The sequence below is a fragment of the Podarcis vaucheri genome (assembly GCF_965113315.1).
Source record: "Podarcis vaucheri genome assembly, chromosome: 1".
Lineage (NCBI taxonomy): Eukaryota > Metazoa > Chordata > Lepidosauria > Squamata > Lacertidae > Podarcis > Podarcis vaucheri.
Window position 1 is genome coordinate 117097452 of NC_138759.1, and position 25293 is coordinate 117122744.

At 43.1% G+C, this 25293-nt stretch overlaps 2 protein-coding genes across 48 annotated transcripts in view; both read left to right on the forward strand.

The window, feature by feature from the left end:
- Positions 1-6929: 6929 nt before the first annotated feature.
- LOC309528314 (fibroblast growth factor receptor-like 1) lies at positions 6930-12678 on the forward strand (the record flags this gene model as incomplete). Its single annotated transcript, XM_082215716.1, has 5 exons — positions 6930-6993; positions 9039-9193; positions 9293-9422; positions 9512-9668; positions 10770-12678. The coding sequence occupies 5 exons, from the start codon at positions 6930-6932 to the stop codon at positions 10849-10851; spliced, it is 588 nt and encodes a 195-aa protein (XP_082071842.1). The 3' UTR covers positions 10852-12678.
- A 3906-nt stretch (positions 12679-16584) lies between these two features.
- Positions 16585-25293, forward strand: part of TTN (titin) — a 290940-nt gene continuing 282231 nt past the window's right edge. For all 47 annotated transcript variants that reach the window (XM_082200344.1, XM_082200352.1, XM_082200383.1 and 44 more), the window contains exons 1-3: positions 16585-16793; positions 19353-19456; positions 24248-24451. In XM_082200344.1, coding sequence (XP_082056470.1) covers positions 19366-19456; positions 24248-24451 — 295 coding nt within the window. In that variant the 5' untranslated portion in view covers positions 16585-16793; positions 19353-19365. The remainder of the gene's footprint in view (positions 16794-19352; positions 19457-24247; positions 24452-25293) is intronic.

Genomic DNA, 25293 nt, shown 5'->3' on the forward strand with positions numbered 1-25293 from the left:
ACACATCTGGTGCAAGCGATGTGCATTCATATGTGAACTGGCTCTAAGTGCAAAGAGCAAAAAGTTCTCACTCCTTCAGTTATTTCTTGGCTATGTGAAGAGAGAGAGGAGGTGGTGTTTCATAGAAGCGGAACTGGAGTTTACTTGCGGCAATGTTACTCTCCCTTCCTTTGTCTTGCATTCAGATCTGCCCCTACATAAAATGTGCTTCCATCCATCTTTCTGCCAATGCTGTTGCAGGCCTGCATATGGCTATGCAGATCTATTATTAGATGCTTCATTGATTGGAGACTCCTTTCCTGGTACATAACAGAAACTCTTTTCCCTACAAAGTAATGGGGACGAACATCCTTCTGTGGGGAGCTCCTTTTCCGTAAGGCTATTTGCATAGTGTGTCTAAATTATTTTGAGAAAGTTTGTGAAGTTAAAGAGTCAATATTTGTACTCAAGCTTTTATAAACAGAGTGTTGGAGTTAGAGTCCACCCATTTCTCTCTCCTTTCCACCAGCAAGAGTTCAGAGGTCTTTCGCAGCTGCCAGACAGGTGCTGCTTTCGCTTTGTACGTTCATGGCTTGGCTAGGAAAGCGACACCTGTTTAACTTTTGCCTGTCGCACAGCAGTTACATGGCACAAAATGTCTTGAAGTTAAATGCTGTCTGGAAGGGTAGTGTGACAACTCAACTCTGCTTTCATTCATAATTGTGACTTAAGCTCTTTCTAAAATGCATGAACAAACGGCCACAAACAAATTGCGAAAGAAACCAGCCCCAAACCATAACACTGGATCTCTATGCTGGGAAAAGCTTTACCGGTTGAAATTATTGGCGACCCAAGGGAACTTCCAGTAAAATAAAAAATAAAATATGTACTATTCCATTTAGATCTCATCTTTCCTCCAAGGAGCTCAAGCTGGCAAACATGGTTGTCTCCCTCCCAGTTTTATCCTCACAACATCCTGCGAGGTAGGTCAGGTTGAGAGACTGTGGTTGGCCCAATGTCATCCAGTGAGCTTCAGTTATAAGCAGGGATTTGAACCTGGTCTCTCGGATCCAAGCCCAACATTCTGACTACACCACACAACCATAGGAGCCAACTCCAAGAGGCCGAGGGGTCCTAGCCCCCCATAAAATATTTAAGGGGGCCAGTGGGGGCAAAGTTGATGGGCATTGCCATTCAAATGGTGTGCAGGCACCGTGTCATGTGATTGATCATGTATGGTGGAGCTGACCTGCCCCCCCATATTTTATTCACATTGGCACCCCTGACACCACCTCCCTTCAAGCCTAGTGAACAGGGCCTAAACAACAGGCCCTAACAGCACAAAAAGGACTCCTATTAATATGAGCAGGTTAAATAGGACTAATGAGATTCTGACAGTATGACACTTAAATACCCACGGCATTGAAAATGCAAAATATTCCATTTGGAAACCCCAAACCACACCCACCTGACCCACCCCTAATATAATGACAGGTAGGCTAAGACATGGCCTTTACTCTGAAGTGTGTTTCCAAGTGGTTTCAATTGAAGTCATTCAGAAACACGCTTCAGAGGCCTGGTGACTGAGGAGTGAGTGCACCTGTTTTGCTCAAGAGGCCTGGGAGTCTTAGAAATAAGAACCCGGACTGAGGCAATGCTTGTTAGACATAGAGGTTAATTTTAGAGTCCTTGTTTGTGCCCACAGTTACTACAGACTGGTTTTCTCCCTTCCAGGATACTGTTGCATGCCACCCCAAGCGGTGAGAGATTCCAGGGGTTCCAGGCTCTGTGCTTCCTTTCGGAAATGAGGCACAGCAGAGACTGTAGTGTCTTTAAGATACATGGTTTAATTACGCATATATGCAACCCGAGACTACAGTGGAGGGGTTCACAGGATTAACACAGCAAGAGGGTCTTACTTCTTCCATAGTCACAGCTTTGGATTCTAAACAATCACCACATATTCTGCTCTGACCCTCTCTCTAGCTTTGCGACTTTAACAGCCTGCCACCTTTCCCCCTTAGATCATGTCACAGCTAATTCAACTCTTAAAAGGAGAGTTTAAAGTAAAGAGCTGAGGGAGACCCCTCCCGTTTGCCATCGGGCACCAAGCCCCCTCTATTTGGCTGTCCTAATGGCTCATCACTTGTATTTTGTCCTCCTATTACCCCAGGCTATTTTTTGGTCAGAAAACTGCCCTGGGCTTATATTTTAACATACAGTATGCCCTGATTAAATTCGAACCCTTACTGCACCCAGGAAATTAAGGGAGTCTGGTACCCAAAAACTCATAACAATACTCTGTAGGCCCTGAGGTGGACTAGTCAAGGCTTACTTAGCCCAGAACATTCTGGAATCCTGGTCTAGATCAAGGAATGGATCTGCCATAGACAGCACTCAGCTGTCAAGCTTGGCCTGCAGAGCTCGTGGAGACAAGGCCTTATCCCTTCAGGCTGAAAAGTTCCCCCACTCTTGGTCTAAGACATTAACCCAACTGGGGCTGCCTACACGCCTTCTCTCAAAGAACTCTGGGCACTGTAGCTTACTCCTCACAAAGTTACAATTCCCAGCAACCCTTAAGGAACTACAGGGTCCAGAAATCTTTGAGGGAGGGAAATATGCTTTGAATGTGCTTCAGAGGTATGGTGGGTGCGCATTCTAGGTTTCTGCTGTGGGAAAATGCTTTGGGCAACAGTGGTGTTTTGTGGGGTACAAGACCCCCAAGCTTAATCCCTTGCATTTCCAGGTTGGACTGGGAAAGATCCTCACCTGAAACTCTGGAGAGCCATTGCTAGTCAAAGTAAACAATCCAGATCCTCCAAGTGTCCCTATTTTCCAGGGACAGCCCTGGATTCACAGAAGCCGTTCCAGTTTTAGATTTGATCCCAGAATCTCCCATTTTTTCCTTAGGATGTCCCTGTTTTCATCAGAAAAATGTTGGAAGGTATGGAATAGGATGTCCCAATTTTCATTAGATAAATGTTAGAGGGTATGCAGTACTGAGAGATAGGTGGACCTGGTGGTTTGGCATGAGACAAATTCTTGTTTTTCCAATGAAATCCTCCAGGGATGCTTCACTTTACTGGGCTTCTTTAAAATCCCTCCTCAGCTCAGAAAGAAGATGGAGCCTATTCCTTCCCTGCAGGACAGAATTAGCCGTCAGGATTTCCTGGTATGAAGCAATATAAATAACCAGGAACCTGGCCAGGAGTATAAGAAGCAGAGCTGTGATAGGTGCAATGGCGAGTTGGTATATGTTTCCTGGTATCCCAGGAAACGTTCCAATTCAATAAAATAAAGGACACATTTTGATGATGTAGAGGCACTGCCTAACAGATACTCTGAAGATAAAGGAGTTGTGGTGGAAAATAAAAGCAATTAACAAGCAGGCAGGATACAACATATTCTCTTTTTTTCATGCTCATGGGCATCTCTTCCTAATGATCCCATGAACTATGACAGTCATGTACAGGCTTGCCAATCAAATGTGGTAAAACTGTGTTCTATCAGGCTTGTTTATTTCTTTTAGATCTTTTTACCTCACTCAGCAGGAATCCCAGAGCAGGCGACATTAAAACCCTTAAAATCAACAAAAATTAAAACAAGCAACAAAGCAATAAAGCCAAGCAAATAATCACAAAAATTAATAGCAGTACAAACAAAACCTTCACTAGGTTTTCTGTCATAAAATATCTATAGCGTTTGGATGCCCTGGATAAATAGAATTTTCATCTGGCATGGAATAGCAAACAAGGATGGTGCCATACAAACCTTTTTGGGGAAGGAGCTCCATAAAAAGAGTTCTGTACAACTGAAAGGGGTTTATTGGTAGCTGAGAAAGTCAGTGAACTCTAATTTGCTTGAGTTCTCTCCCGGCACATAATAATCTGCCTTGGCTCTTTCCTTCACATCTCTACAGAAGGTGTGAACCTGTGGCCCTCCAAACGTTACTGAACTCCAACTCCCATAAGTCCCTTCTAGTTGGGGATGGTTGGGGATGAGGGGAAATGTAGTCCAGTGAAATTTGGACAATAGCCACAGGTTCACCATCCTTGCCCTACAATCCACCCAGTTCTGCCAAGGCTGCACCTGCCTGATTTCCATCTCTGCAGCCAGCAATTTTAAAAAAGTTTTTATTTTTTGTGATACAAAAACAAACAAGGAAAAATACCTATAGCGTCTCCACTTTCAATTCATATGGCCAGGGCCAGATTTAGGTTTGATGAGGCTCTAAGCTACTGAAGGTAACGGGGCCCTTTATATGTCCAGCTGTCCTTTGTCAACAACAAATTGTTGCAGTTTTTGTGTGTTGAATATATGATATATGGTAATTTATGGACCTAATAGTTATCTAAAGTCATTTGCACATGTTGCCAATACAACCAGTCCATGCAGAATGTAGGCACCCTAAATATAGAAATGAGCAAACCAGTGATATTTTAGGGGGCAAGCTAGCAGGCGGGGCCCATTACTTACATCATAGGAGTCTACACAACACAAAACACTGTTGCTGCATGTAGGTTTTATTTTATTTGTTTTTTATCTTATATTTTGGAAATGTGCATCCATTTTTTTCCTTTAATTTTTTTTTTTTTGGGGGGGGCCCAAAACAGTGGAGCCCTAAGCTATAGCTTGTTTAGTTTATACGTAAATCTGGCGCTGCATGTGGCTAATCTGACACAACACACACACACACCACAACCCCATGCACACATACAAACAGGCCATACTGAAACCAACCAAGCTATGGACTCTCCACTCTCTCACAATGCCAATAAAAACAAATAACTATATAAATAAAGGGCCTACCCGCGAGACACTGACGCAAAAACCCTGTACAAACACTATGCAATAGAATAAGAGTGGCCAGCAATTTTTAAAGTGAAAGCCAAGAGCTGTGTTCTTGCAGCCTGGGCAGAGATGTGACTGTAATACATGTTTGAAATATACTTATTATAAGGCTTGATTCAGGGCAATGAGGCTGGTAAGTTTTTTAAAAAGTCCCTGTAATTCCCTGCTCAACCACGGAGTTTAGTTATATAGCTATTCAGTTACATAGTTACATACTACCAAGCAAAAATAACATCCCAGCCGAGCCTCTGTAACCAGCAAAATCTATTTTATTAAAATGGATGTGTTACCAAGCTTCGGGGAGGGGGGTAGAAAAACCATAGCTTCTGTGTTTTTCTGAAATAATATTCCAAATTATGAAGCTGTCTCAACTTCCTAACATGGCTCTAAGCGTGTTGCCCTGTTTCTTAGCCTGGAGAACCTCCTGTGTGCTACTGCTTAGTCCAGGGTAAATGATATTTTTCAAATTTTACACCTTAAACAGGCTATCTAGATGAAAATATGGTCCAGTAAATCTTTGGAAACTTGAAGTTAGGTGGTATTAAAGAAGCCAGATTCAAATGCTATTCTAGGCTGCATAAACAGAAGTATAGTGTCTTGATCAAGGGAAATCACAGTACCACTATTTTTTGCCTTGGTCAGACTACACCAGGTGGATCTACACACCGGGGGTGGGGATGCTATAAATAAGTCAGAAATTAAATCGTCATAACAACAACAACAAAACTGCTGTGGAAAATCACATATCATTTTTAATACTCCCCAGCGCCACCCGGTGTTGTATGTTTATAACGCATTCAAAACACTATTTTTTTACTAATGTAGCTGAGTCTCTGGAATTGCGTGAGGAATAGTTGAGGGAATTGGGTGTGTTTAGCCTGGAAAAGAGGAGACTGAGAGGAGATATTATAGACATCTTCAAATATATAAAGGGCTGCCACATGGAGGATGGAGCAAGCTTGTTTTCTCTTGCTCCGGAGGGTAGGACTCGAACCAGTGGCTTCAAGCTACAATAAACGAGATTCCAACTTAACATGAGGAAGAGCTTTCTGAAGGTAAGAGCTGTTCAACTCCCTTGGAATGTGGTGGACTCTCCTTTCTTGGTTTCTAAGTAAAGGTTGAATGGCCATCTGCTGTGGAGATTGAGATTCCTGCATTGCAGGGTGCTAGATTAGAATGATGACCCTCAGGGTCTCTTTCCAACTCTACATCTCTATGATTTTATGAACTTGTGGGTGCAGAGCTTTATGGGAAGCAAGCTTCCATGTTGTTGTTGTTGTTTAGTCCATGTTAAGCACTGCCAAAGGGGGGATGTAAGAGGGGCTCCTTTGAACCCTATGCTGATTTCTTCTTGTGACATAGTTTTGGCAGCATTAAGGTGGTCCCTGGTTCATACAAGCCATGCGTCTGAGCCACAGGGGACCACTAACACTAACAGCGAGTCCCTCAAAGACCAAATCAATTTAAGAAATTAAATAAGCTGTGGCAAATTCAATTTTAAAAAATGAAAGCAGGCTCCTTTCTTCCTTGCCCCCCCTGGAATGCTTATCACATTATGCTTTCTGGCACATGATGATTACTCTGTATAATGCCCATGTGTGTAAACAAGTGCAAAGACATTTTGGGGAATGCAAATTGCTACTTTAAAAGCTTTCGGGGACTGGTGTGTGGCCAATGGGATTTTGTGACTTAGCCTCCCACTTTGAACGGCTGATCATCGTGGCATATCACAAACTACTTTCGAAATTCTCTTCATTTTAAAAGCTCTTAGGCATGTAGTATAGAGCATGGCTGACAGAAAAATCTCAAGTGTGCCAGAACTAGGAATCTGGTTCTTTGGATCCTACCCACTGCCTGAATTTGTATTATCAACAAGTGCGACTAGGCAGATTTGTGCAGTTTGAAACTACTTCGGCATACTAGACCCCATAGTGAGCAGCCACCTGTTTTGCAGTCAGTCTTACTGGATTACTGCCAGCAAGTCAGAGTTGCTCTTTCTTCGGACAACTTTGAAATCCAGATATGTGTTAAAGTGGCATGAGCGAATAACGGATAACTATTTCCCAGCTGTACCCCCACCCAACTAGGAAGTTGGATCAATGGAGCTCAATGGAGTCTCTAGGTGTGTTCTCCCTCACGAAGTTGCCGGCGGGCAAACAGGCCGTGAGTAGCAGATGGGTTTACAGTCTTAAACCCACAGCAACTGGAGAACCGCAGTACAAGGCTAGGTTCTCATAATATGATTTTCTAAACACTATTTATAAGCCTCTTAACAAAATCCTCAAAGTGGTGAACATGAAACCATATACAGTGGAACCTCGGTTCTCGAATGTCTCCATTGACGAACGTTTCGGAACCCGAACGCCGAAAACCCGGAAGTAAATGCTTCCGTTTTCGAACGCGCCTTGGAAGTCAAACAGTCTTCCGGAATGTGTTATGTTTGAAAACCGAGGTTCAACTGTACAGTAAAACATGCCAATGAAATAAAACTTTTAAAACACATTGACATGAGAATGTGTCAGTATGTAAGTGATATCCGGATATATATCATCATATTGTAAAATTACTTGTCCGGATAGGATAGCTTAAAATGTATACCTGAAGGAGCGTCTCCACCCCCATCGTTCAGCCCGGACACTGAGGTCCAGCTCTCAGGGCCTTCTGGTGGTTCCTTCACTGCGAGAAGCCAAGTTACAGGGAACCAGGCAGAGGGCCTTCTTAGTAGTGGCGCCCGCCCTGTGGAATGCTCTCCCATCAGGTGTCAAGGGGATAAAGAACTACACAACTTTTAGAAGACACCAGAAGGCAACCTTGTATCGGGAATTTTTAAAAAAATATTTGATGTTATATTATGCTTTTATGTGTGTTTGAACCTGCCCAGAGTGGCTTGGGCAACCCAGCCAAACGGGTGGGGTATAAATAATAAATCATTTATTATTATTATTATAGCAGCACACTGAAAACAATACAGCAAATATTCTGCCTAATAATGTCCGCCTAATAATAATATATCATTCAAACAATAATTTTACATGCCACGTACAAACATAGTGGCATAGGACCCAATTAGCCCCCACAATAAAATATTTTGAGGGGCTGGGCCCCCGCAAAGGTGATGGGCATTGCCATTCAAATGGTGTGTGTGCACCATGTCACATGATCGATTATGCGAGGTGGGGCTTCCCTGGGCCGCCCACAATGTTTTATTCAAGTTGGCACCCTGCATAGGGGTGATTGACAGCCATCATTCTATGTTGCGCAACACATGAAGCTTTCCTCTTTCAACCCTACATTCTGTTTCTGCCAGTCTGCTTCAAGCTACTAGCAAAGCTTTGACGCTGATCTCTTTTGAGGCCTCTGCCCCCTTGCACTCGGCCGTTTGTCATCCCAAATGATCCAAATGATACAGAAGGAATACATAGCTTAGGTAACTAAAGGATACAGATTATTTATTTTTTTTATCATGCCATAAATCATCAAGCAGAGGGCATTTTATTTCTCCATAGCCTCATTGCCTGTAGACACAGCACTGCAGGAAGGCAGCAAAAAGGGGGCTGAATTTTCCTGGTGTGTCTTCTAAACACGTTAAGAGATCAAATGCAGGAGTTGGTTAGCAGGGGAATAGCACAGAAGGGATTTCTCTCCTCCCTGCCTGTCCCCACTTCATTCATTTTTCATTTTTCTTGCACGTCCCCAACCACATGGCAGATCACAGTTGCTATACCAAGTGTTGCTGGTTATTAACATCCTTCCTACCCACCACCCAAATATGCTTACTTGCCTCCAACAATTTGCATCCTGTACACAGTATGAAAACTTTCTCTCATGCTCACTACAGTGGTACCTTGGGGTACAAACACCTCAGGTTACAAACACTTTGCGTTACAGACTCCATTAACCCGGAAGTAGTACCTCAGGTTAAGAACTTTACCTCAGGATGAGAACAGAAATGGCGCCACGGTGGCGTAGCGGCAGCAAAAGGCCCCATTAGCTAAAGTGGTACCTCAGGTTAAGAATGGACCTCCGGAACGAATTAAGTTCACAACCAGAGGTACTACTGTATATCGCGATACCCAAAGGGAGCTAATTCAACCATTAAGGAATCTTTGCTGTGGGAAGTCATTTACTGGTACTTCAATCTCAACAGCAGCAGCATTTTGCCTTTTTTAAAAAAGCAATATACCCCTTTTCTTCTTTTCTTTTCCTAGTACAAGGAGTGCAGCCAAGCTTCATTAAAAAATTTAGACATGCTACTCTTCAAGAAGGAGATGATTTAAACCTGCACTGTACAATATCTGGAAGACCGAGGCCAAATGTCATTTGGACAAAAGATGGCATCAGGGTGACAGCCAGAGGAACGAGTGTATGTCACAGTGTTTTGTAAATGCTCCTTTGGGAAGAACACCACATGTCTGGCTTCACACAGCTAATCTCCCTCTATCTGTATTTCATTGTTTTGCAGACTGAGAAATTAGGGGACACCTATTACCTTTTAAAAAGAAACGCGGTCCTTGCTGACTCTGGGAAATATCTCTGCATTGCCACTAATGAAGTCGGGGAGGCCTCTTGCTCAGCTTTCGTAAGAGTAATAGGTAACTTGGCACACATTATTGGGTCACGTTAGTATAATAAATGAAGACCTTGCTCCCAACTCTGGCTTGACATCCCCATTTTGTTTCAGAGCAGAATAAAAATGTTCCTAGTGCAACTGAGACTAAATCAAAGCAGGAGAGCTGCTATTCATCAGGAAAAGTGAAGGCTGATGCACCTGAAGCATTGCAAGGTCAGGATTCGCGTTGCTTGAGAGGTCAAAGGCAAACTAAAAACTGTTCCGTGAGGTAACTTCAATTTATGTTTTCTTACCTTGTCAAGTCCTGCGGCAGCTGTTTGAGCATTTCATTTACAGAGATTTCATACCGCTCTCTCCTTTTAGCACTGTACCATTTTGAACAATCAAAGGAAATGCCACACAAAAAGGAGCCAAAGGGGTGTGTGCAGTGTCTTGCGTGCTGTGCGCACCCCAGTTGTCCCAAACTATTCCACGCACACTAACACGTCCCCTTGAAAAGCTACACCTAAAGGCAGAGGGTCCCTTTTAAGTACTGGAGCAAAGTACTGTAGGTGAAAAGGGAAACCAGCCGTTCCCTCATGGGCTTGCACATAAGTGCCTCAGCCCTCTTCAGATCCCAACAATTATTTCCTAACAAAATTTCTGAATGTGTGTGTGCACACTAAGGTTATCTCAGAAATCAAGATGGGCAACGGGGATACATATAGCCTTTGACCCCCTCTGGCAGCAGGGAGAAACACTGAGAATTGTGTTGGTGTCATTTAATGAATCGGGTTTCTGGTCAATAAGAACATGTGGGTTTTCAAGCATTGTTTCAGATTTTGCCTCTGACCAACTCAAAACTTTTCACTAAGGCAGCCAGCTAACTTAGCATTTGTGAAAATCTAGTCATGTGATTCTCCCACCAGCAGTTTGAAATGGTTTACCACGTACTTTCACAGCACTTTGGAGAAGTGGCTATTTGGTGATTATTAACATTCATGAAGCACCAATAATACTAGCTGATAAAGTTTGGCGTAGTTTTTTCTTTGTATGGCGCATGGCAGGAATGCCCCACATAGAGGAAGTGATAATCAGCACTTAGTGTCTAAAAATAGTGGTGTCAGGGCTTAAACCTGCCTGCGAACTATGCCATGTGTCCTGAAAAACCTCCTCTTTAATCCAAGAATGTGGAGACAGACTGAAGTTGCCCAGTGGTGGCACTTTTAAATATGACTTCATGCATTCCAGAACCACAGCCCTGTTGTTCAGAGAGTGGTTGAACTCTAGTGAGCCTGGAAACAACTTAAGCCCTGGTGGTAATGGTTGGTTGTGATCTGCAGCTATCCTGGTTGCACTAGAAAACTGGACTTCCTTCTTTTGACTACAGAAAAACCATACAGCTGTCCTTTAATCACCACCCCAAAGTTCCATCAAGACTGCAAGCAGAAGAGTTGGAAGATGTAGCCTGAGTCATTCAAGCAACAAACATTAATGGAGAAATACAGTACAAGATGTTAGTTTCAGAATCACAAGGATATTCAGAAATGGCCTCCCCAGCAAGCTCTTCATAATGTTTCCCAAAATGGTTTTAGAATTATCACACAGCAGGTGGCACAGGTTGCGTGGTCATCTCTTGTGTTCAGTATACCCAGAAGCTTTATTTTACGTGATTGTAAATAACTTTTAATCATCATCAGCTCCTGTGAACCTTCCTTTGGGCCCAGTGAGGGCATATTCAAAGTTTTTTAATTTATTACTTTCTCTTTCCAAAAGGTTCAGGTTGGAGTTGCACTACATAATCATATTATTGTCTACAGTAAGTCCACAACTTATGCAGTGATTAAGTTCCAGGGATCAAACTCAAAGCCCAAATTGTGTTTGGTCAAAACCAATTGGGTTCAATGGCTGGCAGGATTGGCAAAGTCATTCCCGCCCCCCCCCCCGACCCGAACCATGCTCCCCTTTTTAATTTTTTTGTCATATGCGTAAAGCTGAATGCACACAAGTTAAATGTGTTTAAAGCTGCAGGCTTACTGTGTTCATCCATCAACTTTAAAGGCAGTTTCATAGCAGAGAGGAAATTGGGTTGGTAGTTTTCCTGGGACAGCAGTGTTTTCAGACCACTAGTGAAACCGTCTGCACTCCAAAGGTACACAAGCAGTATCCCTTACAACAGGGGTGGGGATCCTCAGGCCTTGGGGACAAACGTTTATTTTATTAACTAAATTTCTATGTTGCCCTTCAGCCATAGATCTGAGAGCAGCTCACAGCATAAAATTACAAGATAAATGTGGCCCTCCAGGTCCTTGGAACCGCCCCCCCCCCAGTCTTGCTCCACATCCTCCTCAAGTGTTTTTGCCTAGCTGGAATATGTCCTTGAACTCTGATCTGGCCTCTTAGTTACCTGAGTGGAGGATAGAGAGGGATGTGTGAGGGTGTGTAGAAACTAGTCTGGTGTACAAAGATAAATTTTATTTCTCCACCCAATTTTCATAGGAAAAAGTCAAATGGGGTGAAAAAGTGCTTTACTTTTGTTTTGAGTGGACAGTTAGCATTGCAGCCAGACTTGGAAGCTATATCAAAATGAAAGCTGGCTTGCCCACTATTATTCCAAACACGCCAGACTGGCACATCAGAGCAATTAACTCAAAGCATCTCTCTGACAACGGAGTCCCTATCTTGCTCTTTATATTGAGCTTTTTAAAAGAAATGTCAATGATGCTCAGAATGAAACACACATGAGTGACACACACACACACAAAATGGCACCTCTATAATGAGTTCTCCCCCCTTTACTTTATAATGCACTCATCATTATGTTGGGAGTTTCCTCACCCCTGTCACTGGCTGCCAGGGTGGTGAAATTCACAACACGATAGTATCAGATCCTTGCTTGAATGTGGCTGTATATGACTGGGATGACTTCATCATGCGGGTGTACGCAATTTGAAGCTTCACAATTTGAAGGCTGTTACCCTTATCACAGGGGTGCGGGTGGCGCTGTGGGTTAAACCACAGAGCCTAGGATTTGCCGATCAGAAGGTCGGTGGTTCAAATCCCCGTGACGGGGTGAGCTCCCGTTGCTCGGTCCCTGCTCCTGCCAACCTAGCAGTTCGAAAGCACGTCAAAGTGCAAGTAGATAAATAGGGACCGCTCCGGCGGGAAGGTAAACAGCATTTCCGTGTGCTGCTCTGGTTCGCCAGAAGCAGCTTAGTCATGCTGGCCACATGACCTGGAAGCTGTACGCCGGCTCCCTCGGCCTATGGAGCGAGATGAGCCGGTCACGACTGGACCTAATGGTCAGGGGTCCCTTTACCTTTACCCTTATCACATGGTAATATATGATAAGACCATGTTTGTTATATATTATATAGAGAGATGATTTTAAAGAAAATAATTCAGTGTAAAAGTAAATAAGTACGAAACAAGTTACAAAATATAAAGCAAGGACAAAGATGGTTACAAATAAATCATACACTGTTGCATAATCAGTTTGAAGGAGTTGAGCAGGCTGGTGGCAATAGTCTAGCATCTTCCATGCAGCTTCCAGGCTGCCATGTTGCTCCCTCCCTACCTAAAAGTTATTACTGAAACTACAAATGAGAATAAGGGGAAGGCAGGGGATGACCACGCTGACTAACTTGCTTTAACTCAAAAAGGTGCAAACCTATTCTGTATACTTTTCCCCCGTGGCAATTTTCAGTTTTGTGTGCGTTTCTCCAATAAGAAAATGTGCCACAATATATGATCCCATGTTTTCAGTTTTAAGGAGGTTAGAGATATTGGAAATTGCCACTCAAAAGAGCACATCAACTGAGCTCTCTGATTTTTAGGTGTGAGATGGGATGTATTGGAGAGGCCCTGCACCTTTGGGTTTGTTTATGACTTCTTCTGTCTTAGCCCAGAGTAAAGAGTTTTGCTCATCTGTCACAAAAGTTGTGGACTATGTTCTTGTTTGCTTTCTTTAGCTTCTCACACATTTCCTCCTCAGAGCAAAAGCACAGAAGTGAAATCTGTCTATATAACCCATTATGATTATATTATATCCAACCGCATAGCAAGAACTAAAACTTAACAAATGTAACTTGTCCATAAGAAATAAATATTTTGCTTGAAAATGTAAGTGTAAAGTTCATTTATTCCCCGCCTCTTACATTTTGTGAACACATCAGAATGTGAATATGTGCATATAAGCAACACCTGGGAAGACACATCCCTCTCCTTATCTTTCAAAAGTATTGATTTGTTGAAAAAGCAGCAAACAAAAATGAAACTTCAGTTTCTAGACGTAATGCATATTCATTCAGACAACACCCACAATTCATGGTTTGACAATAAATCATATGTTACACTGTAGCCATTCTGTAATAAACCATGTGGTTAATGATGACTGTTCATTATAGATGAAAGTAATTTATTTGTAAATCACTGGGAATGCAAAAAAAATAAAACAACCCGCTTACTAGACTACAGGTTTTTAAATTCCATCTTTCTCACACACATATATTCTGCTATTCCTTCTGTGTGGAGATTTAAAACCAAGTAGAGATGAATGTCTGAAAAGGGCTATAGTTATAGGGCGTGAAGCTGACCCTTAGAAGAGCTTTTGAATTACTTGTGCCTTGTCATTGTGGTTGGTATCAGTACTTCATATACTCTAGTGCTCTAGTCAGCGACTAATTTTAGTAGCTGCCATATTTTCAATTGGGCCTGGGCTGAAGGCCTAGCAAGATTGGCTTCAGCTGCCTATGGCTGACACAAGCCGACACACAACCACACGGGAGGATTAAATTTTGTCTCCTTAGTAGAAACAACCACAGAAGTTCTGACACAGTTTTGATGCTCTGTTTTTTTTTGCTTGAATAGCCGGGGGAATAGCCGTTGTACATAACTAGGGTCTAGGGGAAAGTCTGTAGAATTTGGGAACAAGACAAAAAGTTCCCTGTGGCCTGAACTGAACCCTCAGGCCATGAGCTACTTATTGTAATGCTACTGTTGCCTTGGGGAAAAGTAAGATCCTACGCGGACACCATAGAGTTGAGGCAATAGCCATAGATGAAACCTGCCCTGGTTGTCAAAGAAGGCGAGAGTACAGGTAATTTTAATCCTAAATATATAACTATATAGGGCACTATTCTACATTTTTGCACGAGTGCAAGGACTAACACCACAAGGGAAACACACAAGTGAACACTGTCCCCCAATATGATACGGAGGCTTGCGTGGAAATCTGAGAACAGATTTATGGGGCGTGGGCAATAATTTAGTGTTTTATCCTCATAATGAAACTTCAATCATGAAGCTAAGTTTCCAGCATTGCATCCAGGACATCATAAACTTCCTAGACAAGTTGTGTTCACCATCCATCTTGGAGAGCTGGGCTGTGTCCAACCTTTGTCACAGTTCATCGTGAAACCTTGACTAAACCACTATTTTCAGCCTCAGTTCCCCATCCAACAAATGGGAGTAAAGGTGACCTATCTCTCATAATCATGATGGAGACAACCCCACTTTTCAAAATGTCCCTTAAGTGGTATTCAACTAAATTTTACTCAGAGTACACCCATTGAAATTAATGAACACCAATGAGCAGATTTTGGTGGGCCAAAGCAGGGTCAGCCCACCAATGAGGCCAAGTGAGGTGACTGCCTCCGATGGCAAGATCCACAGGTGCAGCAGATCCCGATGTCAATCTTTCTTCCCCTAGTGTTCCTGATGTAGATCTTCACTCATCTCTTCTTCCCTTGCAGGGAGGGGAGCACCATTTTGGGGTTCGCCTCAGGTGCCAAAATGTCTTGGGCTGGACCTTATCCAGAAGGTTCCATGGGGAAGGCAAGATTGGCACCAAAACCCACCTCCTCTCCCCCATGGAAGCCTCACTGCATCCAAGGCCCTTCCATGAACAGAAGGGCACCATGGTTGCAGTCAACGTCTTATCTCTGCTTTCATTTTCTGCGAAGCGGGGAGGTGGACTGCAAAACACCACCCCTCTTGAACATTCTGCTGTTTGCAGCACAGTTTTTATTCCTCTTTGCTAGGTCCAACCTCTGATCTCTGATCAAGGATTATTTCCAATTTATATGAAATAAACAAATGCTTTTGTTTGCATCGGAACATGCTTCGTTTAAGTCATCCTAGAAGCAATGTGGGACACACGTGGTGCTGTGGTCTAAACCACTGAGCCTCTTGGGCTTGCCGATCAAAAAGTTGGCAGTTTGAATCTCCACGACGGGGTGAGCTCCCGTGGCTCTGACCCAGCTCCTGCCAACCTAGCAGTTCGAAAGCAGACCAGAGCAAGTAGATAAATAGGTACCGCTCCAGCAGGAAGGTAAGTGGTTTTTCCGTGTGCTGGTGACATGACCCAGAAAGCTGTCTGTGGACAAACGCCAGCTCCCTTGGCCTGAAAGCGAGATGAGCGCTGCACCCCATAGTTGCCTTTGACTGAACTTAACTGTCCAGGGGTCCTTTACCTTTTTTCTTTTTTTTAGAAGCAATGCCTTAACTTCCTGAGATTCCTGCATTGCAGGGGGTTGGACTGGATGACCCTTGGGGTCCCTTCCAACTCTTCAATTCTATGATTCTATGAACTTTCTTCAGAAGTGCTAATCGCTCTGACATGTAAAGGCTTTATTAAGTCAAAATAATATATTCTTCCAGTATAATAAGTCCACCTGGTATGCAACCAGCTTACTTATTTGACCTGGAGATAGACAGTTGAATTTGCCCTTTTTTCGTTTACAAGGAGGCAAATGGATGGTTTGGCTGGACTGGGACTAAAAGAGCCCATTACTTAGTTGACTCTTTATCACAATTAGTTAATAACATCTCTATTAACACACACATACACACACACACACATACACACACACCTGACCCCATTTCTTTACTCTTCCACTTTTTTTAAAAAAAAAAGATACCTAAGGCACGAACTTCTTAGTAGCCTCAGATACAATCCCAGTCGCCCCCCCCCCAACTATCCTTTCTGAAAAACCTGGCTGCTTGTTCCTCAGCATGGCCTCTCTTTCTAGTGCCAAAATTAGCATTGTCAATCAGGCCAACAGGTGGCCCATTGCATTAAGCGGACATACACCCCTTTTTTGCTGGGGAAGCCAATCAGAAGTGGCGCCGAGGTGACAGAGGCAGACTTGTCAGCAGATCTGGGGTATAAAAAGCTAAACCACCATGTTAGCACTTCTGAGCAGTCGTGCATTCCCAGCCTCGCCTCGGGTGTAGGGATTGCAGGGAAAAGCAAAACTACACCGTCTCAACCGTGTAGTTTTGTTTTTTTCGGCTAGAGGCTCAACCATTCTCATGTTGGGATTGTTTAAAATCGTACTCTGGATAAGGACGTCATTTAAGGAACATACGTTTGGGCGCAGCCCACCCAATTTAGGCACTCTTGTGCAATCAGGTGAGTGGCATGCCTGGGTTGACTGAGCTGTGTTTTCTGTGTCAAGGAAAGCCCTGGTACAAAATGCATGCACCTAGGAGTGTCTAGTAGCTTGAATTAAGGGGGGTGGGAGAAAAGCATGAAGTCCTACATGATTCTTTTAAACCAGAATGCAGAAGTAGAGATATCTTGGCGAATGAATTTTTAGGTCTTTGTAATAGTTGGCTAATATGTCTTTAAATGTGCTTGAGTGTGAAAAGCTATTTCAGATATATATATATATATATATATATGCTTTCGTAGATTTTCACGGGTACAGGAATGCAGGTTTTGGTGTCTTCGGGTGTCTTCCCGTGTAAGAGTCGGGGTGTCTGTGCGACGTTTCGACGAGGTCTCACTCGTCATCTTCGAGTGAGACCTCGTCGAAACGTCGCACAGACACCCCGACTCTTACACGGGAAGACACCCGAAGACACCAAAACCTGCATATATATATATATATATATATATATATATATATATATATGCGCCTATTAAAATGTCTGGTTAACTTTTAATGCTTCCAGGGAGTGCTCAAGGTTATATTACTTGCAGATAAACGGAGATGCTCCCAGAATAGCTCTGATAAAATGCACATGGCATCGGCTAGTCGCTGATGACTTTTTAAGGGAATCAGCTGCTGGGGTATCCGTTACACTGCAGATCTGGACCACTTGCCTGCTGTCAGTCAAACCCGGGGGTGGTTATTTTTGGAATGTGACATTTCACAGGCATACTTTCGAAATACTAATGATACAAAAGTCATATAAGATTACCGTTTGGATAAACAGCAATTTTCCCCACTACATTAAGGTAGAGAGAAAAAACAAATTGGGGACTGAAACATCTATGCTATGGAATTAAGTCGCCTTAAGTAGTCTTTGCTTTCTTTCCTTTTAGCTCAGTTCTTTCTGCTTCAGGTAATGTGAGGAACCCAACTTGGAAAATGACGTTGTAAAGTCACCTAAATATTCTCAATTTAAGACTAAGTGTTGCAACCAATTCATGTAAAGGAATTCACTTGTTAGAAATCTGGAAGTTTTAACTATTTAAGAAGAAAGGGGGCCATATGCAGAAAAAGGCAGCATGTTCATATTGCTATTATGAAGCTTTCTATTATTATCTCAGTGGAATTCTGCTGTCTGAACTTATAGGCATAGGAGTTTTTAAGATAGCTCAGAGAAATAGGCCTCCCATATGCCACTAGTAAAATCTCTGGTACCACAGTTTGTAGTTTTGTGGGAATTCATTAAAGATATCAGAATACTGATCCTGCCTCTTTTATGACAAATCCAGCAGGCAAGTAAATACAGAGGGATATTATAGGTCCTGCATACTGAGTTGAATTATTACATGACTATATGCTTTTTTTATGTGGTTTGCCAGAAAAATGAGGACATTGTGTTTTACCAACAAATGTTTTAGGGGTGGGGTGGGGTCAGATTTTGCACCTTCCTGCAGTTGTTCAAACCATCAGTGTCAGTTATCTTATAGCCTAGCTCACATTTCACAGGGCTCCTCACTCTCTAACCTAGATTCAACTGTGCTGCTTGTATGTTTTACAAGTACATTTTTATTCTGCTTCCCCCCACCTCTCCCCACAGAGTTCATCTTTTGTATGAAAGGAAACTATCAAGCATTCTAAGGAGGTTCTTTTTAAACACTTCTAAATTTCCACATAGACTGAAGATTTCCAGTATACTTTAATGGTCACTCATTTAAAGGCACGTGGAATGGGGAAATGATACTAGCACTTTAGGGCAGTTTTGTGATTTTGAATAAAATCATTTCCTCCCACCCTCCACGACTCCATTTTCACTTCTGGTTTGAGAAGGGCTTAAGGCAGAGCTTTCCAAACGGTGAATCGCAACACGTTTGTGTGTCAGCTGCAGCGTGTAGGTGTGTCGCGTGAACGCTCCCTGAGCTCATTCCGGAGCTGGAAAGGGGTTAGTTTAACCTCCGGTTTGCTAGTAAAGCCGGATTACTGTGTTGCAAAATGATGCATGTCTGAAAAGGGGGTCACCGACATGAAAAGTTACGGAAGCTCTGGCTTAAGGAGTGCAGCAAATGTCAGATAATAAAGCAATAGCAGCATGAGATAGGAGGCTCTTAAGCAGCGTGCTTATTTCCATTTGGCAATATGGACTGTCCTTCCTTGGAGGTTTTTAAGCAGAGGTTGGATGGCTGTCTGTCATGGATGCTTCAGCTGAGATTCCTGCGTTGTAGGGGGTTGGACTAGATGACCCCCCAGTGTCCCTTGCAACTCCATGATTCTATATGCAGCTCCCTTTAAGCCATTTGCAACAAGGTCACTGACTGTGCTAATCAGAGCTGTAGATAGTCGGGATAATTACAATGCATCAACCTCCATAAAATGCTGCTATTAGGGTGCGACCCAGTCAAGAATGTCATCAGCGGAAATCACTCCATAGGGAAGTGTAGGGCAAAGAGTTTCATGTCAGCTGGTCGTGCTCTCTATGCTCAGGACTTCAAAAGGATCGACGTCTCACATACGCTTTTTATTTCCGTCTTTCTTTTCAGAGTGCCTTTAAAGATGTCAACCAAAGCGCCGACGTTCACGCAGCCGTTACAAAGTGTTGTGGCACTGGAGGGTAGTGCCGCAACCTTTGAGGCTCACATTAGTGGTAAGGCTTTTATCTCGCAGTCGTGGCTTCCCTTTTCTTTTGCTGGTTTCTCCAAACACCATGGTCAAGGGGAACAGTGTTTCTCCTATGTATCAGATCATCTAAGGTGTGGGGTGGGGTGGGCTTTCTTATACCCCCTCTGTTTCCATCCCACACTGGTCCCCTGCCTGCTTGCACCGGGGTGATGGCGGTGACCGACTGCACTAGTGGTGGCCCACTGAGGGAGGATCAGATGAAGGGTTTGATTATTAGGATTATCATCATCATCAACATCAGGGTATTAGGTGTCTTCATGGGGGTTTAGCTCCCCCTACGGTGCAAAGGCATGAAACGTCAAAGGCAACGTTGGTTCTTCCTCCACTGACGCCTCAGTTTGACACCACATGATTCCATAAGAACATCACGAGAGCCTGCTGGATCAGGCCAAAGGCGCATCTAGTCCAGTATCCTGTTTTCACAGTAGCTAACCAGATGCCTGTGGAAAAACCCTCAGGCAGGGCCCAAACACAAAAGTACACCCACTTCCTGCAGCTTCCAGAAACTGGTGTTCAGAAGCATTCCTGCCTCCACCGATAGAGGCAGGTACCAGTCCTCCTTGAGTATCCTTTTTTCCCTATCCTGAGGAAAACTTCAGCCCTAAGCTGAAATGGGGGAAATGGACTGATTCAGGGAAGACTTTCCCTGTTAGCTGGTAGAGTGAGAAAGATCGTTGTCAATGTACAGCAAGGCTTTAGTCTGCCCATTCACATTCCTGTGTGGACTACTTTGCATAATTTATTTACCATGCAAAGGTTTCTCACACACCATACATTTAAAGGACTCTTATACCTCTTTGACAGTCATTACTTCCACCCACGTAATCCTGGGAACAGTGGTTTGTTAAGGGGTGCTGAGAGGTGGGGGGTTTTTTGGGGTGGGGGGTTTAATTCGACAGTATATACTATATACAGTCAAGGTGCACCATTGTGAAATACTTCAGTTAATTAAGTCCCTTCCTTCTCTGTGAGTTACAGTTTAGCAGATTATAGAACCAGTTCACATCATGGTAAACTGGTACTAGATAGTAAATAATGTACCCCAAACCTGCCTAAAGAACGTTCTTTCAATCCTCCCTGCTTCCACTGGGAGGACACAAACCATGATCCTTGGCATATGGATACATCCAAGCCAGTGTTTGTGGTTTGTTTCTCATTCTGAGAAAGTGCAGTTGGTTAGCCAAAAGCAAATTTCGGCAAGAGATCATGGTTTACTAGAGTGAAAACTTAGAATAGCAGAGGTGAAAGGGAGTCAAACCATGATCTCTGGTTTGGATGTAATGGTAAGCCAAGGTTCATGGTTTGTTGCCTCTGCACAGTAGCAAGGGAGAATGAAGCATAAAGAGGAAGGCACAATCATGATAAATATCTATGGGTAACAAGCCATGGCAGTGGGCCGTTCTGGAGGAGAGAATAATTGGAGTCTTGATGCTCTGCATCTTTACTCAGAGTGGCTGTCCAGGAAAAGCTACCTGCTGACTAGAGTGGGTGGTGGTGATGCAGCTGCCACAGGCTGAAATTGCTGGCAATGGGATGAATCAGCAGTAAGCTGGTTTTAGAAAGTAGAAGGGGAGCCCCGCTGGATCACACCAAAGGCTGGAGTTCCATGACTGAATCCCTTAAATCTTCAGCTTCCACGAAGTCATGCTCCAAAGTGGCCCAAATTCATCCAAGTCTCTGTCCACAAAGCCAGATTTCACGATGGCAGGTCCTGTTTTAGATGTGCTGCAAGCATTGCCAGGCCAAATGAGATCATGGTGCAGCTTATAGCAGCCCACATGTTTTAAAGTTAAGGGCCATATTACTGGAACTGAACACGATGTGGAAATACCCCATGACTCAGAATACATACTTTAGGAAGATCATAGGCCACACATTGGGCATAGGCAACATAATATATATTTATTCCTGTGCATGGCCATGATACATGAGCCACAGTATAATAGCAGAAGCAGCCTAAGGTACATGAGCAGCCTTGCCAGGACTCGGTTCTGTGCTGCTGGAGGTTTTCCCCCATAGCCCCTCCTGCAAAGTCCTATCTGTGTGGCTTCATTTCCCTGTATGCCCCCATCCTTGCTTACTCTAATTCTTTCTTCTGAGCTAGAAACCATATATTTTGCACTGTGAGCCAGGGCAAGGCAGGCAATCCTTCCTGGGACCATTGATCTGTGTATTCGCCTGTGGGAATCTATATTGCCTAACACTTACTTGAAAGTACATTCTATTGCCTTTATATCCAAAGGCTAAGCTTGAAGTGTTGGTGGCGACAGTCTCATGAGTTTAAACATGGAACTGCCTTGATCACACAAAAGGAAAGGGGCATTTTTAACAAAAGAGGCATGGAGGAATGCTTACCTCTCTGCAGCCCCTCTGCCCAAACACCTTTTCTCTCTGCTGAGGTCACTTCTAGTATCAGAACTCAGCCGTGGTGGGTATGGCGATCTCTTGGTCACAGAAGCTGCACTCAGTGCTAGATTTATATACAAACTCACTTTAGCTGCAGTTTATGGCCTCTGGTTATAAGGGGCCTCTATATACAAAAAGAAGTGGGTGTGATTCAGCTAAACTGTTGCCTGCATGGAACCATGCTCCCTATTCTTTCCCGGCAACCCCCAAATCAGCAATGAATGGTTAGGAGGAAGTCCCACTGTGCAAGTCGATCCTGTTCCTCAAAGCACATTGCCCACTTAGTACCATATTCCACCAATTCTGCTTTTTAAATGTAAAGGCATTTCATATACAACAAACAGGCCTATTGCAAGATACGTTCTAGTTAAATTGTTAGTTTTCAGTTGCATTCTCGCCTATTCACCAGTGTATATGCATGCACAGATATTTATGATTTCCCCATTCCCCATCTTATGATGTTCCCCATTCCCCATCTTATGGGTTAAGATTCCTTTTATCCCTCAAATTTATTCCATCTGCCACATTCACTGGACTGCTTAGTATGTCAATGAGACCAGAGCATGGTGGCACAGGCTGGGAGTATTTTCCTAGGCTCTCTGTATCACAGGGAGAGCTAGTTTTCTGAAACAGTTTCTCTTTTGCTTGTGTCTCCAATCCAATCCTTTGCACAAAGTAATCTTATTGTTAACACTAACTCACATTGCAAGGTGTTGTAAATCCCTCCTTCCCCAAAGCCGCTCATCAATTTGGACAGGGCTGACAGTGATTCAGGATTTGGGTTTCTAATGCACTAAAATCTGTGAGCAATTTTTATCTCTTGAAATCTGAGCTTCTAAATCACCAAAGAAGGATAACTTTGCACTTGCAATTCTTTCCCTCTTATCAATAACCAGGCATTTAAAATTTAGTCTTTCTCTACCTATGATAATGCAAAATCGGACTACATATCTATATTTACAGGTCAAATATTAAAGTTAGGTTGTAAACTGTATATTAATGTCAGCAAATCGGGGCTTTCCCCCCAAATTATCGCAAAATACAATATTTCAGACTACAACATAAAACTGTTACTTTATTTATATTATACATCACATTTCTAAGTGATCATAGCACTTTTACATGCATCCACTCAGTAAGTCTTGCAAAAATTATGTGATGTAGGGCCAGCACAAAACATTTTACCGCCTGAGGCAAAGGACAAAATGGTGACCCATCTCCACACCATCCCATATATAGAAGCCAATTGTGCTGGCCAGCTGAATCTTACTTCAGTACTGTTAGCAGGATAGGGACTCTAACCCTCCGCTGCCCCTGAGGACAGCAGCTTATACAGCAGGACAGGCCATATAGCACATGTATAGTTTATGTCCTCCAACAACGGAGAATGGTTGATGGTGCTCAGAAGGTTTCCTTACTCTGGCTAACAATAGGGCTGGCCTTAGCCAGAACAAGTATCCCTTCATTACAGGTGGGAAGCTAAAGTTGACTGTTGCTTCCTTAAGATTACCTAGTATGTTCACAGAGAGCCTGAGAATTGAAACAGGGACTTCAAGTGTTCTAATTTTACCTCCTATGTTGCTGGATATGGAATTCCCTTATAATACAACCACTTTATAGGGTATAGTGCAAATGTGCAAATAATTTCAACTCCTTCAGTTTTCTTGAGCTATCCCTTTTTAAAACAAAGATTAAGCAATGCAAGTTAAATTCTACTTGTCACCTAGGAAATTTACCTTCTCATTGTTTGCATCTCAGCTATTCTTTCAGTTGAAAATTTAGATGGAAATATTGAGAGTTTATTATTATTAAATATTAGAAGGTAGAAAAGAAGATTGCCAGATGGTTCCTACTGCATAGACAGCAGAAATGAATATTGACATGTTCTGGCAATCAAGGGCACGGCCAGCGTTGGTTTTCTCAAAATGCAATACCCTTCAAATCACATTCTTCTTGACTAATCAGGATCTGAGGCCCTATGTCATTTGAAAACTGCATGGGCGAGAATCAGAGAGAGCCAGTGTGGTGTAGTGGTTAAGAGCGGTAGTCTCGTAATCTGGTGAACCGGGTTCGCGTCTCTGCTCCTCCATATGCAGCTGCTGGGTGACCTTGGGTTAGTCACACTTCTTTAAGTCTCTCAGTCCCACTCACCTCACCAAGTGTTTGTTGTGGGGGAGAAAGGAGAATGTTAGCCACTTTGAGACTCCTTAAAGGGAGTGAAAGGCGGGATATCAAATCCAAAACTCTTCTCTCTTCTTCTTCTTCAGTGATAATTTGTGACCTTTGCCACAGCCACTATGGCAACCTTATTAACAACACTAACGCTTTAACTGTCTTTCTCCTGCTAAAGGTTCCCCAGTTCCTGAGGTGAGCTGGTATCGGGATGGTCAGGTTATCTCTGCTGCAACTCTGCCCGGTGTGCAGATCTCATATAGCGATGGCCGCGCTAAACTTGTGATCTCCGCCGTGACAGCCGCTAACAGTGGAAGATACACCCTACAAGCCACCAATGGATCTGGACAAGCAACTAGTACCGCTGAACTACTTGTAACAGGTATGTTGCAATTAGGGGAATATCAACAGTTGGCACTTTCCTTCTGACACCTGCCAACCCAGTGAAATTACCCACAAATACTACTTTTTAGAAGCATGAAATTAAGAAAGGCGCAAGAGATCAACACCGTTAAGCAAGCTGCTTCATCTCCTTCCCCACTTCTAAATCCTACTCTGTATTCAAAGACTACGTCATTATAAGATTATTCATATTTAGTTTACCCCTTAATCCTAAATACTTTTGCTTGGAAGTAAGGACCAATCAACTATAGGATACATGAGGCCTGCACATGATGTCCCCAAGATGCACATGTAAATCAGTAACAACAACAACAACAACAACAACAACAACAACAACAATAATAATAATAATTTATTTATACCCCCGCCCATCTGGCTGGGTCCCCCCAGCCACTTTGGGCGGCTTCCAACAAAGGTTAAAAATACATTAAAGCATCAGTCATTAAAAACTTCCCTAAACAGGGCTGCCTTCAGATGTCTTCTAAATGTCAGATAGTTATTTATCTCTTTGATAGCTGATGGGAGGGCGTTCCACAGGGTGGGCGCCACCACCGAGAAGGCCCTCTGCCTGGTTCCCATACAACGTATTACTTTATGTATATTTATGTGTGTTGTTCAGCACATATACACAGAATTTTCAAAAGGCAAAGTACAGGTGTTTCAGGAGACAAATATCCTTATAGCCTGAGAATGTAAAGTCTCTTGGTACATGTTTTGATCCTGCCTAATAATTTCTGAATAATATTTAACATACCAGAAGCTACACTGATTTTAGTGGAACTACTTAACCGATACAAAGAAATCCCTTTGTTTTCTGATCAT